The 14,905-nt window shown below is 42.4% G+C and overlaps 1 protein-coding gene across 1 annotated transcript in view; it reads left to right on the top strand.

The window, feature by feature from the left end:
- Nucleotides 1-14,905, top strand: part of itga9 (integrin, alpha 9) — a 570,745-nt gene that overhangs the window by 495,505 nt on the left and 60,335 nt on the right. Inside the window, exon 24 of the mRNA XM_041190128.1 lies at nt 13,658-13,783. Within this exon, the coding sequence (XP_041046062.1) occupies nt 13,658-13,783 (126 nt within the window). The remainder of the gene's footprint in view (nt 1-13,657; nt 13,784-14,905) is intronic.

Below are 14,905 nucleotides of genomic sequence, written 5' to 3'. Positions count from 1 at the left end.
GACCTTCACACATACACATCTTGGGACTCGCTGCAGGTAGCAGCATTGATGCTTTGTTATATCAATCCCCTTTCCACCAGCAGAATTGTACATCAAGTATTTGCTGGGCCTACAAGTCTGTTACCCTTTAATTCCTTTGCCAATTCATTAAATCTGTGTCCTCTGGTTACCGACCATTCTGCCACCAGAAGCAGTTTCTCTTTATTTATCTAATCAATATCCTTCATGGTTTTGAACACCTATTAAAACTACTCTTAATTTTCTCTGTTCTAATGAGAACAACCCCAGCTTATCTCATTTCCCCACTTAACTGAAGTTCCACATTTTTGATACCATTATAAATGTGGCTCTGCATAATATAAAAAGTTGACAGGACTTACACACAGATTCAAGATTTTTTGATGGATTATAGATATATAACTGAACTCTTTAGTATATTACCATGCCAATGCAGACCTGAAGGTCCAAGATTCTAATCCTGGACTCCCAGCACCCATGGCACCAGACCTCAGCAAGAAACAAAAAAAATTGAGAAACAAAATTATATGAGTTGAATTAATTTTTCATAAAGAGTATTAAAATCTAAGTGTAAATAGCTCAAGTTTTGAAATTACAGTTTAAATACTCACAGAGCCAAAAAGCAAATCAAAACTGCAGTCATCTAATCTCACATGTACACTTACCTTGTGTTCACAGCTTCTCCACTCCTCACTGTTCTTCCACTGCTGCTCCATGTATATTCATCCCTTTAACATCCCTTAGCACTTCCTGAGAAAAACCTGTCAGCAGTTCTGATCAATGGCCAACCCCAACTTCCCTGGAATTACTTCCTTTGGCCTTGAAGTGCCTCCCTTGAAGCTTCCCAGGATCAGCAATTTCTTTTCACAGCTCCTGATGCCAATTGACCAGGTGCTAGGAGCAGTTGCCTATGCGTGCTCAGCGTACGCTGCATTCACCAGGGGTTGCAGCTGCAGTTTGGATTGGAAGGGTCCACTGGCCATAATTTGCCTATGGTTGTCCTAGACTCTTCCTCCAAGGTCAATACATCCTTCCTAAGGTGTGGTACCTTCTTACAGTACTCCAAGTATGGTCTAACCAGGCATTTGTATAGCTGACTATCATGACTTCTACACCCTTGTATTCTAGTCCTCTAGATATAAAGGCCAGCAGCCCACCAGTCCACAGTTTCTATCTCTTCACCATTTACAAAGTGTCCTGTTTTAGATCCATAATGGATGATCTCACGTTTGCCTATATTGAAATTCATTTGCTACAATTTTGGCCATTTGCTTAATGTATCAACATCTCTTTGTAATTTTATGCTTCCATCTACATTGTTTACAATGCTGTCTATCGTCATGTCATCAGCAAATTTGTATTTGTGGCTTTCTATCCAATCATCTAAGTCATTCATAAATGTGTGAATAGTTGAGGCCCCAACACAGATTCTTGTGGGACATCGATTGCCAATTATCCACCGCTAGCCCGTTATCCCTACTCTCGATCTCCTGCTACTTAGCCAATTTCTGAATCTGATCAATATTTGCTTTCAACTCCATGGCCAGAAATTTCCCCCCCATTGGGGGTGTTTCGGGGGGTGGGCACGAACCCAATTGGTGCCCCCAATTGGGGACGCGCCACCATTTTACGTGGGCGGGCCAATTAAGGCCTGCCCAGCATGACACTTGCCCTCTTAAAAAAATATCAGTCAGGCTCATTAGGCATAACCTAGCCTTTACAAATTCATGCTGCTCACTGATCAGCAGAAAATTTTCCAAGTATTCAGTTGACCAGTCCGCAATTACAGACTTTCATAATTTCCCTCATTGATGTTAGGCTAATTTATCTGGAATTCCCTGCCTTTCCTCACACTTCTTAAATCATGGAGTGAATCAAGAAAACTTTGGAAGATTATAAATTAGGACGTTTGCAATTTTAAAACCCTGTCTTGGGAACCACCTTGTCCTGGTGATTAGTCACTCTTTTTAGTGTCATCATTTCCTTCATTACTGTTATTCCACTATATTAATTTTGTTGAGTCCCTGTCCATGATTCAACATTAGTTTCTTTGGGATGTCTAGCATGCAGTTCTTTTCTGCCACTGCAAATACTGACACAAAATAATTATTAAACATGTCCACCATTTCATTGACAAAATGACCATTATCAGTTTTCAAGGGGCCCCCATTGTCCATTCCCATCCTCTATTTCCAAAAATAATTGTATTTCTGGTTGTGTTAATTTTGATATCCCTTGCAAGTTTTTCATTCTCCCTATCTATTCTGACACCGTTTGCTGTTCTTTCGTCTCTCCTATTTGCCAGGATCTGTGCTATTTTTAACATTTTCATATGCTTTTTTCATTTAGTTTTAAGTTTTCTCTTGTCTCTTTAGTTGCCCATGTTTTTTTTTGATTGACAGGTAGAGTTCTTGTCCCTTTGGGATATAAACTGACTCTGTATCATTTTTTTTTAAACACCTGCTTCTGATCCTCTGACTTGTTACACACTCACGGGTTTGCCTATCTTACTGTAGGTAGTCTCTGCCTCAGCCTTACCTAAATTGAAATCTTAGTAGCTGCTTCAATATTTTCCCTTTCAAACATTGCTTTGAACGCGATCATATAATGATTGCTATGAGATAAATGTTCACATGCTATTAGGCTGTTCCCCAAAATCCGCTCATTGCTAAATCTAATATTGCCTGCCCATTGTTGGCCCTAGAACACATTGCTGCAGAAAAATAGAGGCAGGCAAGAAATTCACTTGTTTCTAACATATGCTAGTCTGCTTCTCCAACTCTATTTGAAAGTTAAAATCCTCTATTAAACCACTCTACCGTTGCTACTTACTTGTCTAATCTTAGCATTTATACAACCTACTGCATCACAGCTGCTACCAGGGGGTTCATACACAACCATTGCAATCTTAAATCCTTTTCTATTTCTAAATTCTACCCATGAACTCTCCAGTGCCTGCTTACCTCTCATTATACCTTCTCTTACTAGTAAAGTGATTTCACCCGTAATCACTAAAGCTACTCCTTTTCCTCTACCATTTTCTCTGTGAGCCTTATAACCTGGAATGTGGAAAGTGATGTTTCAGTAATGGCTACCATGTCATACCCTCCAAATTAAATTTGTGGCTGTTAAGTGATTGAAGGTATAACCTTTCCTACTGCCTGTTAGGGGTACATGATTATTCTGGCAAATGAGCTCTAACCGTGGGTAATCCAGAGGGTGGAGTTTTCTAGTCATGGACCTGGTTCAAGCATGTAGCTTCTAAAAGAGCTCTGTAATAAAGTTATCTGTTTCAAGTAGAAACCTGTCCGGTACCTCAAGTCATTACGTTTGGTGACGAGAATGGGTTAGCTCCAACGCTGAATGTGAGAACATCAGTTGTTAAGGAAAAAAGAAAAGTATACTCACCAGCCATGCCACTTTTTGGCAGAATCGACACTGATGACACATCCATGAAAGACTGGAGCCAGTATATAGAGCAAAAACAAAAATACCTGGAAAAACTCAGCAGGTCTGGCAGCATTTGCGGAGAGGAATGTTTCGAGTCCGTATGACTCTTCAACAGAACTAAGTAAAAATAGAAGAGTGGTGAATATATAAGCTGCTTTAAGGAGGGGAGGGGGGAGTAGAGCTGGACAGAGGGCCAGTGATAGGTGGAGATAGCCAAAAGATGTCATAGACAAAAGGACAAAGAGGTGTTGAAGGTGATGATATTATCTAAGGAATGTGCTAATTAAGGGTAGAAAGCAGGACAAGCAAGGTATAGATAGTCCTAGTAGGGCTGGGGTGAAGGAATCAAAATAGGCTAAAAGGCAGAGATAAAACAATGGATGGAAATACATTTAAAAATAATGGAAATAGGTGGGAAAAGAAAAATCTATATAAATTATTGGAAAAAAAGAAAAATGGGGGGGATCGGACAGGGGGTGGGGATGGAGGAGAGAGTTCATGATCTAAAATTGTTAAACTCAATAATCGTTCCAGAAGGCTGTAAAGTGCCTAGTCGGAAGATGAGGTGCTGTTCCTGTAGATTGCGTTGAGCTTCACTGGAACAATACAGCAGGCTAAGGACGGACATGTGGGCATGAGAGCAGGGTGGAGTGTTCAAATGGCAAGCAACAGGGAGGTCTCGGTCATGCTTGCGGACAGAGTATATAGAGCATCTTGGTTTTTGTTTTGTGGCGAACGAAATTACCAGAGGGGAGAAACAGAAAGTAATTCTTTTAAGTATCTGTGGTAGCAAGCCATATAACCTCATCCACAGTCTGACGGCCCTGAACGTGCCCAATTCTAAATCTTTTAACAAATTAGTAGACCTCGTGAAGATGCATTTTCAGCCAAAGACATCAGTAATAATGCAGAGGTTTAAGTTTAACTCCAGAGTAAGGGCCTCGAGCGAGTCCATTGCAACTTATATAGCAATGCTGAAGTAGTTGACTGAGCACTGCGACTTCGGAGACAATGTCATGTTGCGGGACCGGTTAGTTTGTGCACCATTCAGTTGCAGAAGTTAACATCGATTTGAAACATGCCATGGAAATAGCGCTAATAATGGGAAGTGCTGCAAGAGACTTGCATGCTTTACAGAGTGTGCAACAAGGCGCCGTTCATCAATTGGGGCTGGATTCTATCACCGGGTGTGGTGTGAAAACCAGAGAGACAGCAGCAAAGCAGGAGATAGTCTCTGCTGCTCGAAAAATGAAAAGGCCTAGTGAAAGCATTTCAGCAGCGATTCAGAAATTAACCTGTTACCGATATGGGGGTAACCATGTACCAGACACCTGCAGATTTAAGGGGGCAGAATGCCATTACTGCCACAAAAAGGGCACATCATAAAGCAAGGCAGAGCGAAATCGAGACAACCCATCAGACAGCAGACCAAAGTGAATGAAGTGAATGATATAGCAGAACCAGAAGCTGCCGATACCAATATCTATTCCCTGTAAAATGTCAAAGAAGTAAAAACTGAACCATTAACCATCACCATTCAAGTGAATGGAAAGCCTCTAGTCCTGGAGGTAGATACGGGAGCCTTGACCACAGTGGTGGGAGAATGCACATTTAAATACCTAAATGAAGGTACCCAGCCACTGAATCTGGAACAAACATGACTCAACTGAAGATATACACTGGAGAGTCAATACAGGTAAAGGGCATTGCCACAGTACCTGTGTCCTATAGGCAACAGACAGCCCAGCTTCCAGTTACCATAGTGACAGGTGAAGGACCTAGTCTTCTGGGCTGAGACTGATTACAAAAAATTAAGCTCAACTGGTTAGAAATCTTTCAAGAGAGAACAGGAGGAATTCCTGAGCTGTTAAGGGAATATGACACTGTAATCAGAATGAGTTAGGAGAATTGAAGAACCTTCATAGGATGCAAGGATCCTTGAGGTCAGAGTTGGTTCCACTGGAAAATCATGAAAAGGAACAAAACAAATATAGAGGCACTCTGAATAAACTGAAGAAACAGTTAGCAAATAAAACTCAACAATGTTCAATATTCCAGGAGGAAGCCAAGAGATACAAGAAGGAGACTGAAGAGCTGAAGAATCAGCTGAGTGAAACAAAGGAGACATTGGAAGGAAAAGATGTGGAACTTTCCAAGATGCAAGTGTGTAACAAAGCCATGGGTAGCTCAACCACTGAACTGAACCAAGTTGAGGTTTCACCAGAGAGAAAATTGGTCGACTGAAATTAAAACGAAGGATGAGACAAAACTCTGCGGCAAACAGAAAAAGAAAAGGCAAAAAACAAACCAGAAAGGTAAATCGACTATGTCTCCAGAACCCTCTCTGCAGCTGAGAAAGGTTATTCAGAACTTGAAAAGGAAGGTTTCTCGGTAATATTTGGAGTGAAGAAATTCCACCAGTATCTGCATGGATGACATTTCACTCTTGTGTCGGGCCATAAACCACTAGTGGGTTTATTCAGTGAGGATAAAGCCATTTTGCCAATAGCATCAGCAAGAATTTCAACATTGGACTTTGATATTATCTGCCTATGAGTATACCTTTATGCACCATCTGGGTGTGCATCTTGTAAATGCAGGCACACTCAGTCATCTTCTGTTACCAGAAGCATTGTACCTGCTCCAGTGCCACAATAAGTTGTACTTATACTTAATTTCTTGGACTCTTTGCCTGTGTGTGCAAAGCAAATAAGGAATTGGACAAAAAGAGATCCATTCTATTGCAAGGATGGTCAAATTCAACAGTATCTGAAGAGATAAGACCATTCCATGCCCGTAAAACAGAGTTAAGTTATCAAGATGGAGTCTTGTTTGTGGGGATCAAGAGTCATCATCCCTTTGCAAGGAAGAAAACCACTCTTGATAGAGCTTCACTGTGCACAGCCAGACATATCAAAGATGAAGATGCTTGTGCGATGCTATGTCTGGCCAGGTGTAGGCAGTGACATCAAAAGCATGGTCAAGCACTGTCTCCATTGTCAGCAACAACAGAAGTTGCCTGTTTCAGCTCCACTGCATCCATGGGAGTGGCATAGTTGACCCTGGGTTAAACTATGTAGGTCCATTTTTAAGCACCAAGTTTTTATTGATTGTCGATGAGCATTCTAAGTGGATGGATGTGTATGAAGTTAGAACACTGACATCGAGTGCAACTAGTGAAAAGCTGCATCAATGTTTTAGTATATGTGGCCTACTGGAAGTCATTGTTTCAGATAACGATACAGTCTTTGCTAGTACAGAATTTCAGAGATTCATGAATTTAAATGGAATCAAACATATTAAAACAGCACCATATCATCCCTCATCAAATGGGTTAGCTGAAAGAGCAATACAAACTTTCAAATCAGGAGCGAAGAGCTTACCCAAAGGTATTCTAAAAATTCGACTTTCTGGTTTTCTTCTCATACAACCCCTCATTCAACTATGGGTTCAACATGTCTGAATTATTGATGAAACGCTGCCTATGTACAAGGTTAAGTCTGGTTTTTCCAAACGTAGAGGGGGAGGTAGAGAAGAATCAGAGTAATCAAAAATGGAATCACAATATTAATAGCAAAGCTTACGTATTTACTGTAGGAGATACAGTTTTTGTGTGGAATTTTGGAAATGGACCTAGTTGGGTTCCTGGTAATTGTCTCAGAATCTGGTCCCTTGTCATTCCAAGTGGAAACGGAAGACCATATTGTTCGAAAACATGTGGATCATCTAAGGAGTAGAGGGGACATTCCAACGACCAGCTATTTCGCCTGTGATTAATGTCAAACCATTAATCCCTGAGGTGACAGACCAACCTAGAATAGACGTATCTGATGTCTCTGTTGAATTGCCTAATCCTGAGCGTCCACTTTCTAAGGATGTACCTGATGCTGCACTCTGGGAGAACCTCAAGGGGCAGAGCTATGCCACTCTAACCGAATTAGAAAACCACCTCATAGATTTAATTTTAATCACCTGACCAGTATTTTTGTATATGTTGTGGATTGACATGTTCTTTGTAAATGGGAAAAGGTAAAAAAAATCTAAAGGCGGAGGAAATGTAGCGATTGAACATATAACCTTTCCTACTCCCTATTAGGAATCACGTGATTATTCTGAAGAATGAGCTCTAACCATGGGTAATCCGGTGGGTGGGGGGGGGGGCGCGGAGTTTTCTAGCCATGGACCTGGTTCAAACATGTAGCTTCTAAAAGAGCTCTGTCATAAAGTTATCTGTTTCAAGTAGAAACCTGTCCATTACATCAAGTCATTACATCAAGGCTGTAATTCATTAAATTTGTTCCTTATAAGCCATGCATTTGTATAAAGAATGTTTTTAGGGCTATGCACCCTAACCTATTCTTCGGCTCTATTGTTTCACCCACAAGTTGCTTATTTCTCGCCCCTGGTTTAATCACTTTACATCTTTTAATGCCTGAAGCACAATTTCTGATTGCTATTCTTGAGACCTTCCCGGTCTGTAGTTTGACATAATGTCATATAGCTTATTTGTTCACTTTGCCACCAATGGAGTCTCATCTATTTATGTATATACAAAAATAGCTTTTCTGAAAAAATGGTTATTTATAATTCAGCTGCTCCATGCATATTCATATTCCAAAGGATACCTCAGCCAGTTTCTATTTGGAAATCATTGACCTTTTTAAGCATAATTACAGTGACCCATTGCAGCAGAGATACTGGCTTACAGAAAGGTGATCAAGTTTGTATACCTTAAATTAAACAAGATTCTTCTTAAAGCGATATCATAGGGTGGAAGGAACAAGATTTTTGGCTGTGGCCATTGTTCAGATAGAATTTAACAAAAAAATATATCCATGGGGTTCAGTCACTTGTTTTAAAAATTAATTTTGCTAATTTCACTAACACTTAATGTTCTGCTGGGAACAGTGAACATAACATTTAATTTCAGCAGTGTAATAATTAGGTAATAAATAAGAGCCCAGCCAGCTATACCAGTAGTGTTTGAGCAGTTGCTTTTAGAGGTGAGAATGGCAGCCTCCCAGAATGGTATAAGGGTATCTCTTGTTACTGTTCAGTAACAGCTAAGCACAAACAGTTGAAAGGAGAATATCATAGCCCCAATATGAACACCCCTGCACTCCATGAGGACAGGCTGAGTAGGTGTTTATGACTGGGAATGGCATCTACTCAAGGACATTCGAGTTGCACACCTGCCTGCCTCTATCTTAACTTGAAGGCTTTGAGAAGCTTCAGAAATAATCACCACAGGCAGATGAGGGTCTTGTAAATAGGTAAACATTGGTGATTCATTACATCATTCAGACTGTAGCACTATTTTAACACTTTGTCACAAAAATCATGTACAGTGAGAGAGCCACCAGTGAAACCTAGAGGCAGACAGGATTAGGTTCAGAAGTAGCTAAGGCAATTTGCAGTTTTTAATTTTTTATGGGTTCTTTGTGATTCAGATGGAGCAGGAGTACCCTGGGGCTTCCATCTTCTGCTCTCAACCACAAATGCCCCTTGACATTGACCCCTGCCTCCCACCCCACCATTTATCATGGAGTGTCAATTTCTTTGGGTCTCAGTGATGGCCTCCGGGTGTACTAAATCCCACTCCTGCCCACCATCCACCTAATGATATCCACTGAGTTTTTGTGTGAGTTCATCTTCCAAGGTGGCAGGAGCACAGGGGTTAGAATGGCCTGTGCCTCGTGTATTGCTATCATGGGCACCTCCTGCTTACCTCGGCTCCTGCACAATTGGACTTGGTTCACAAGCTAAAATTGATATTTCTATCTGTGTCAGATAGCCTATTGAGCTCAGTAATTGGAGTTTATTTTCGGAGAGAGTAGGATGAATTTTTACCTTGCTCTCCTGATGGGAATTAAGGTGTGGGGTGTAAAGAGAGCAAAGGAAACAGTGACCAGGCTTGGAATGAGAAAGACAGGTATGTTCTTGTGATTATAATTTGAAGGATATGTTGAAGGGAGGGTATTTCTGAGAACAGTTGGGAAGAGGTGAAAGAGCGCTGGCACCTTTTGATGGTGTTGTAGAGAGGTAGAAAGATGAAGGGTCATCAACCTGAAACATGGGTGGAATCTTCTGATGTTGTTAATGAAGTTGAACTTGAAGACAGGAAGAGCATTTACTTAGGCAGGATGGTGACATACTTGAACCCTGCTGCCTTTCCACCTACACCAGAATTAGGGTCTGGTCGGGAAGGCCCACGGTTGATCTCCCCACCCTGTGGTCAACAGTGGTCCTTAAGTGGCCAATTAATTAACCCAGCGGCGAGCAAGCTTGTCACTGTGCAGTGTGCACAACGGGTGAACCTATGTCACCTCAGTGGGGAGGGGGGCGGGGGTGGGGGTTTTCCTCGATCAAAGGCAATCAATGCCTGATTGAGGGACTAGACACTAGGGGCGGTGGTAGGCCACTGAGAGCCATCCCCCTGCCCTTGCTTCTGACCCACCCAACCCCCTCTCCCTGTGACACCTGCCACGAAACCCTCCCCCACTTTACTGACCTGTAGCCACTCCTCCTCTGTGGCACTGCTGAGTACAAGAGCTGCCGGCCTGTGATTGGCTGGCAGCACTTGCTAGGCAGGCCTTCCACTCCAGGGATCTTTATTCCCGAGGAAGCCCTAATAGGGCTTCGCCACTGCCTGATCGGTTTGTGGTTTGGTAGATCTTCCTGAAAAGAGGCACTGTGGGGCTTTCCAGTCAGCAGGCAAGACCCCTGACACCACAACAAGATTCAGCCCAACTCTGTTTCTCTCTACAGATGTTGCCTGACATGCTGAGTATTTCCAGAGTTTTCTGGTGCTAGTTGGAGAGATGAAAAGCTGTTTTTGCCCTTGCTTCTCTTGTGAGGTCATGGAACCTTTACTTTGTGGTGCTGCTGTTGGTGCTAACCCTATCAGCTACATCTGTAAAGGACTGCTGAATTATGTCCCTGGGGATGCTTCTGTGGCTGCTGGGGGACGATACTTCCCTCTTTGCTCTTACCTCCTGCACCAGAACCTCCAGGAAGACATCAGAGAAGCTGAGGCAACCTCTGATTCATTTGTCAAGCACAATTGTGTGGACATTCTGGAAAGGCAATCTGTCTTCAGGAAAAGTAACCTTGCTCGTGCTGCACAGGCATGTCTAACTTAAATAGGCTGCAAAGGAGAGTCTGTCGGCAATTGTAAAGTGACAGGCTGTCACTTACCTCACTTGATTGGGTGGGCAGCTGGCCAATCATATTGAAATGAGGCCCATGTTGCACAGGCCTCATGTTGGTGACACTGTGGGCACTTCCTGTTCAGCACAAACCTTACCCCCAATCTGATTCAAGCTCCAAGTTAAAATTGGGGCTATTGAAATATGTTCAGGGTGGAATTTTGGCTTAAAAATAGGTGACATATGTTGAACTCTGTTGTTGATATTGGTCTGTTTTTTGATAATAGTGAAATAAATACTTCTGAGAATTGGCTGATGGTTTAATCAGTAAACATCAAAAGCTAAGGTTTGACTTTCTACCACATTGACTGTGAAAACAAGAAAACCACACAGTGCTGCTGGTGACAAGCCAAAGATTCTAACTAGTATTTTTGTACTTTTGAAGCACCTTGTGAAGATGTTTGCTTCTATTGAACTGGTCTTTTATGAAATCTGAAAGTGCAGCATTCAACAACAAAAGCAACAACTTATATTTATATAGCGCCCTCAACCTGCATGTGGTGCAGGTACATCCACAGTGCTGTTAGGGAAGGACTTACAGCATTTTGACCCAGTGACAGTGAAGGAACAGCGATAGGGAGGAGTTAGGCCATGGAGGGATTTGACATAGGTAAGCAAGCGTAGCGATGATGGGTGAACAGAACTTGGTGTGAGTTAGGACACAAGTGGAGGTGTTTTTAATCACATCAAATTTAAGGAGAGTAGAATGTGGGAGGTGAGCCAGGAGTGCATTGGAGTGGTCGGAGATGAGGGTATCAGCAGTGTATGAGTTGAGACAGGGATGAAGATGTTACAGAGATAATAATCTTAGTGACAGCATGGATTTTTAAAATTATCCTTTGTAGGATGTGAGCATCGCAAAGGAAGGCCAGCATTTGGTGCTTAATCCCACTAACCATGCTTGAAAAGGTGATAGTGAACTGCCTCCTTGAACTGCTGTAGTCCATGTGTTGTAGGTACACACACAGTGCTGTTAGGGAGGGAGTTCCAGGAATTTGACCCAATAACAGTGAAGGAACGTCGATATAGTTCCAAGTCAGGATGGTTTGGAGGGGAACCTCCAGGTGGTGGTGTTCCCATGCAACTGTTGCTCCTGTCCTTCTAGGTGATAAAGGTTCGAGGTTTAAAAGGTGCTGTCGAAGGAACCTTGGTGAGTTGCTACAGTGCATCTTGTAGATGGTACACACTGCCGACACTGTGTGTCGGTGGTGGGGGGAATAAATGTTTAAGGTGATGAACAGGGTGTCGATCGAGTTGTTTTACACTGGATGGTGCTAAGGTTCTTGTGTGTTGTTGGAGCTGCACTCATCCAGGCAAGTGGAGAATATTCCATCACACTCCTGATTTGAGCTTGTAGCTGGTGGAAAAGCCTTGCAAGTCAGTAGGTGAGTTACTCACCACATAATTCCCAGACTCTGACCTGCTCTTATAGCCACAGTATTAACATGGCTAGTCCAGCTATGCTTCTGGTCAATAATAGTCAAAGATGCTGATAGTAGGAGACTCAGCGATTGTAATGCTGTTGAATGTCAAGAGTAGATGATAAGATCTCCCTTGTTGGAGTTGATCATGCCTGTCAGGTGTGTGGTGTGAATGTTACTTGTCACTTATCAGCCCAAGCTGGATATTGTCCAGGTCTTGCTGCTTATGGACACTGACATCAGTGAACATCTCCGCTTCTGACTTTATGATGGAGGGCAGGTCATTGATGAAGCAACTGAAAATGGTTGGGCTAGGACACTACCTTGAGGAACTCCTGCAGTGATTTTTTGGGACTGGGATAATTGACCTCCATCAACCACAACCATCTTCCTTTGTGCTAGTTATGACTTCAACCAGTGAAGAATTTTCACCCTGATTCCCATTGACTGCAGTTTTGCTAGGGCTCTTTGATGCTGCACTCAGTTAAGTGCTGCCTTGATGTCAAGGGCAGTCATTCTCACTTCACTCCACCAGGGCTGAGTGGCCCTGGTGGAACCCAAACTGAGTGTCAGCGAGCAGTTTATTGCTGAATAAGTGCCAGCTTGACAGCACTGTCGACAAGGCCTTCTGTCACTTTACTGATGATCGAGAGTCGACTGTTGAGGTGGTAATTGGCCAGATTGGATTTATCCTGCTTTTTGTGGACAGGATATACCTGGGCAGGTTCAGCACAAGTCTTCAGTATAATGTTGGGATGTTGTCAGGGCCGAAAGCTTTTGCTGTATCCAGGGCCTTTGGCCATTTCTTGATATCACATAGACTGAACTGAATTGGTTGAGGACTGGCATCTATGATGCTTGGATTATCCACTTGGCACTTCTGACTGAAGATTATTGCAAATGCTTGAGTCTTGTCTTTTGCACTGATGTGCTGGGCTTCCCCATCATTGAGGATGGGGATATTTGTGGAGCCTCCTCCTCCTGTTAGTTTTTTAGTTGTCGACCACCATTCATGACTGGATGTGGCAGGACCGCAGTTTTGATTTGATCCGTGAGTTGTAGGGTTGCTTCACTCTGTTGCACATTGTTTTGCTGTTTGTCATGCATGTTGTCCTTTGTTGTAGCTTCACCAGGTTAATACCTCATTTTTAAGTATGCCTGGTGCTGCTCCTGGCAAACATATGTGAACAGAAACTCATCTTTTGGTCACCTATGACACCAAGGTAGCAAAAATTTTGGATCAGCCTCATATAATTGCTAGGCAGACAGATGGGGTCTCTAACCAAGGAATGGTGAAGACCGCAAACAATGGTTTTGGTATTCCCAATATTTAATTGGAGGAAATTTCTGCTTATCCAATTTTGGATGTTGGACGAGCAGTCAAATAAATTAGAGACAGTGGATGCATCAAAGGAAGCGATGGTGAGGTAAAGCTGGGTGTTGTCAGAGTGCATGTGGAAACACACTGTGTCATTCAGCCAATTAATGACTCTTCAGTTAGTCAACTTGTGCTTGAATGTAGTCTGTTGCTCACTGATCCTGTTTTTGTTCTTTGTTAAGGTTGAACATGAGGGAGGTAACTGCACCTATCACAGGAATCTCGAACCCTGCTTCATACCTCAGGATAAAGAGAACATTTTCCACACAATCTTTGCTTTCTTCACCAAGTCTGGTAGGAAAGTATTGGTGAGTTAGACCTTTCAGTGTTTATTATTAATGTTCAAATGGGATAAGGGAATGCAGTGGAATGCAAAAGATTCAGTTTGTCAATTAAACTGACATTAAAGGAGGATGGACCACAAGATGAGAAATAAATTAGGAAGGAAATGGAACTTGAGTTTCTGCATGAATTATAATCCAAATGGATGCATTGAGAGTTGGACATGAGGTGTTGGGGTTTAAAGTAGGGCATGTGCAATGTGACATAAACTATGATGGAAGAGGGGAGGTGATGGCGTAGTGGTATTGTCGCTGGGCTGGTAATCTAGAGCCCTGGGGTAATGCTGCGGGGACCCGGGTTCAAATCTTGCTGCGGATTTGAATTCAATAATAAAAAATCTGGAATTAAAAGTCTAACGATAACCATGAAACCATTGTTGTAAAAACCCATCTGGCTCACTGATGTCCTTTAGGGAAGAAAATTGGCTGGCCTACATGTAACTCCAGACCTACAGCAATGTGGTTGACTCTTAAATGCCCACATCCAATGAATTAAAAAAAGATATATGAGCTGTCCAGAGGAAATAGTAGCTTTATTTTCCTTTCCCTCTTCTCCTTGGATGATGCCTGCCCTGCCTGACCATATCTGAATTTGATGCGTCAGATAATGTTGCAAGTCCAGTTGCAGCCCGAGTGGCAGCCTGCTCCCTGTTTGAGCCCTGTATGTAGAAAACAGGTGCTGAAGGCCTTTAGGTCACAAGGCTCAAAGATCCATGGGAAGACTGGAAGAAAAAGATAATACAACTTTTCAGGTATTCTTTGGGTTGTTTAAGGGACAGAAAGGCCCAAGGTCCAATGGCAGATATCGCTTGTATATCAGTGTCCTTTCTTTGAAGAAATGGGATGAGAGAAGAAGCCTGAGAAATGACGCAATGATTGAAGGGTAAATCTTGGAAGCCTACAGTCACATTGAGCCCCAGAACTAAACAGAATTTGCTCTTGTTCAGCTTTTTTATTTTATAGAATATGAATGGAAAAATGCTTGGATTAGTCTTGAAATTGATTGGAACTGGAAGCAAGTTGCCTTCTTCTTCTTAGACAGAAGATAGTGCAGGAAAGAACTTGAGGAAGGGAGAGAATAGAGAAAAA

The sequence above is a fragment of the Carcharodon carcharias genome, chromosome 6 (assembly GCF_017639515.1).
Source record: "Carcharodon carcharias isolate sCarCar2 chromosome 6, sCarCar2.pri, whole genome shotgun sequence".
Lineage (NCBI taxonomy): Eukaryota > Metazoa > Chordata > Chondrichthyes > Lamniformes > Lamnidae > Carcharodon > Carcharodon carcharias.
Note: the sequence above shows the minus strand (reverse complement) of the source record. Positions and strands in the feature narration are given on the sequence as shown.